General features: G+C 38.5%; 1 protein-coding gene across 1 annotated transcript; it reads left to right on the forward strand.

Annotated features, from left to right (window-relative positions):
- The first annotated feature begins 1,994 nt into the window (after positions 1-1,994).
- LOC134617683 (Fc receptor-like A) lies at positions 1,995-2,853 on the forward strand. The gene is made up of 4 exons (XM_063463021.1): positions 1,995-2,035; positions 2,115-2,360; positions 2,598-2,623; positions 2,782-2,853. The coding sequence occupies exons 1-4, from the start codon at positions 2,014-2,016 to the stop codon at positions 2,797-2,799; spliced, it is 312 nt and encodes a 103-aa protein (XP_063319091.1). The 5' UTR covers positions 1,995-2,013; the 3' UTR covers positions 2,800-2,853.
- The last annotated feature ends 533 nt before the right edge of the window (positions 2,854-3,386 follow it).

The raw sequence follows: 3,386 nt of genomic DNA on the forward strand, positions 1-3,386 counted from the left end.
TCTCCAGCCTTGGTGGTGCTGTTCTCTTATTGTTCCCCTGCCACTGAGAGTACACCTTTGCTGGCTCCATGGAGAACATTTTAATGTTGGATCATCACAGTGTTTTACTGACCAAAAATACTGATAAACAAGCAAAATTAGTGTCCAACACTGTATTACATCTAAAGAAAATGTTATTTTTATGTCATGGCTCCAATTTCTCCTGATAATGTTAATGCTAGAGGAAGTCTGGAACCGTTCTTGAGCGTTGGCAACTTTCACACACTATGTGCATCAGCGTTTCGCAACCCTGCGGTGAAACTTTATGTGGTCTTTGTTGCTGTGGCTCCTAAACACTTCCACTTTTCAGTTCATCGTGGACTTGGGTAGACTATGAAAGTACCACACTCAAATTCAGGAGGAGCCTATAGATATGGCTTCTTAGAATTGCTGCTTCCAGCTTTCTGATGGTTTCCAGCTGCTGGGAGTCCCCCCTCCAATCGTAGAGTGTCACCAAGAGATATTCTTCAAAATGTCCTGAAGAAAGCTGCACATGTTGTTTCATGTTTCATTTGACACAAAGTGACTAAAACAGAGTGGAGAAAATCCAGATTTCCAAACATCATGAAGAAAACATTATTCAAATCTCTTTTGGTGCATGACTGCTAGAGATCATTTGATTTTAAAATGTTGGTTTTGTTATGAAAACGTGTTTGCACAGGTAGTTTCAATATTTTTTAAACAAGAAAAAAAAGCCCAAAAGAAATAGCAGGAGTGCACAGAGAAAGAGGGCGGGGATTCATTTCCCGTAAATGAAGAAGATGTCACATCAGTGAGAGGAACGATGAAGGAAACATCTCTGCAATGTCTGCTCAGTAAGTAAAAACCTCTTAAGGTTACCTAAAGTTTATTTTTACAGGTTTTGTGATTGTTGATTGATGACAGGTGAAAGAAAATGACATAAGCAACAAATGAAACAGTATTTCAAGAAAGTTTAAAACACAAAAAAGACACATTTCAGTTGTGAAGAGGAAGTTTGAGCATCTGACACAAAAATAGGATGTGAAAAACTGAATTTAACAATTTAGTGATTTTAAAAACAGAACTGTACTGTGGACATACATTTACTATTACTTGTGATGTCTTTTTTGACAATGCATACAGAAAGTCTACAGCACGAAAACAAAGTAGAACGATATTAAAAATATGAAAAAATGATTTTTTTCCTGTTTGACAATAATACAAAAATTCATCCATCCTCAGATTAAGATCAAGACTGCTTGTTTCTGTTGTCTTTGTTATAAAAATAATTGAAGTTAAAGACTTTGTCTGATCTTGAAAATAAACATGTTTTATGTGAAGTTTTTTTTTTTCTATCAGTGTTTGTGTTTATGTCTGCGGACGTGATTCATGTCTGACTGCAGTCATCACATTTGGCAAATCACAAGTTTAAAATTTTGACATGAAGCATAAATCAGACTTTAGAGGAACATTTTAATCAACACTGACACCACAGAATCTCTTTATTGGACACAGCAGTACAGAACAAAATATGACTTATGACGTCACTAATTGACTGATTGATGATGAGCTGATTTGTTTGTGAAAACTCAAACCAACCTTTTCTCTTTAGTTCTGATCTCAGTGCTGAGCTGCACAACACACCAAGGTCAGTAACCTTCTTCTGTCACAGTTTAGACCTGATAAATGCTCACTGATATGACCTGTTTGTGTTCATGTTTCAGAATTGAAAGTCTAACAGATCATCAGTTTTTCATTGTAACCCTCACAGCTCGTCTGACTGTGAGTCCCAGCAGCTCTCAGTTCTTTGAAGGAGATTTTGTGTCTCTGAGCTGTGAGGAGGACGACAGCTCTGCTGGATGGACTCTGAGGAGAAACACAAGCAAACAACAGAGGACTCAGTGTGGAGATGGGTGGGGAAGATGGTCTGGTTCTTCATGTAGCATTAGCTACGTGGACCCATTGGACAGTGGAGTTTACTGGTGTGACTCCAGAGAGGGTCCCATCAGTAACATGGTTAACCTGACAGTCACTGGTAAGCTGAGTGTGTGGAGTTAGTGTTGATGAAGCTGTGTGTAAATGGATGAAATGCTGTAGTTTGTCTCTGTGTTGAGGTGGATCAGTGATCCTGCAGAGTCCTGTCCTCCCTGTGATGGAGGGAGATGACGTCACTCTGCTCTGTAAAACAAAGACCACTCCCTCCAACCTCCCAGCTGCTTTCTATAAAGATGGCTCCCTCATCAGGAAGCAGCCTACAGGTCACATGACCATCCAGCATGTTTCCAGGTCTGATGAAGGCCTCTACAAGTGTGACATCAGCGGTCATGGAGAGTCTCCATCCAGCTGGATCACTGTCACAGGTGACACACTCACCTGTCTGTGTTTCTGCAGCTTTCAACATTCACAATGTGACGACAACTTAATGACTGTGTTTGCTTTATTTTAGACAAACACACCACCACACCTCCACCTACATCCACCTCTTCTCCTGATTTCTCCTGTGTCCCTCTATCACTCTTTTCTCTTGTCCTCACTGTGTCAGTTATTAGTTCAGTCTGTGTTTTGGTTCTACTGGTGTTACTGGTTCTGCTGGTGAGACGAGAAGTTCAAAGGAAAACTGAAAGTGAGTCTGAGATGTTTCTCTTTCAGCTTTAGTTTCTCAGAGTAAAGTTCTGTAAATTGTTTTAACGTCATATTCACAAATTATTTAAACAGTTTCCTGCTGTGATTATGAAACAGTGAATTACTTTGCTGTTCATTCTGGTTTCTTTTATCTGACAGGGGAGGAGTTGGAGATGATGACATCACATACAGCAAAGGCTCAAGTCATCAACAACAGCCAATCAGAGGAAGCAGAGGTAGTTTTAATGTGCTGTGTGTTGAGGGTTCATGTTGATATTCAAAGGAAATATAAAAATATGTTAAATGAACTCTGTGAACTCACTGATCTTAAACTAATGTGTTAAACACAATTAAAATTCCATAAATATTACTTGTATAATATGCATTGTTCACACTAACATTTGTTAAATACTGAAGAATAACTCTTTGAGTTGGTTTAACTTGAGCCCAAAACACTTTCCTTCACACACAGCTTTTCATAAACAATTTAAATACATTACTTTTATTCTGCCCCTCCCCAGAACTGTGGAAACATCTGAATCTAATTTAGATTCATTCATTTTGACAGTTTATGATCCCGGGTAACATAAATTGGATGCCGAATTTCCACTTTAACAGCTTTTTACCATTAAAATACACACACAGATCATCTTACTTCCTGTTGCCTACACTGGTTTATTTTTAATTCTTTAAACGGTGAAGATTATTTGAGTTTTTCCATCCTCAATTTCTTCCTTTCAATCTAACCTCTCTTTTTCTTCTGT

The sequence above is a fragment of the Pelmatolapia mariae genome, linkage group LG3_W, assembly GCF_036321145.2.
Source record: "Pelmatolapia mariae isolate MD_Pm_ZW linkage group LG3_W, Pm_UMD_F_2, whole genome shotgun sequence".
In the NCBI taxonomy this organism is placed as follows: Eukaryota; Metazoa; Chordata; class Actinopteri; order Cichliformes; family Cichlidae; genus Pelmatolapia; species Pelmatolapia mariae.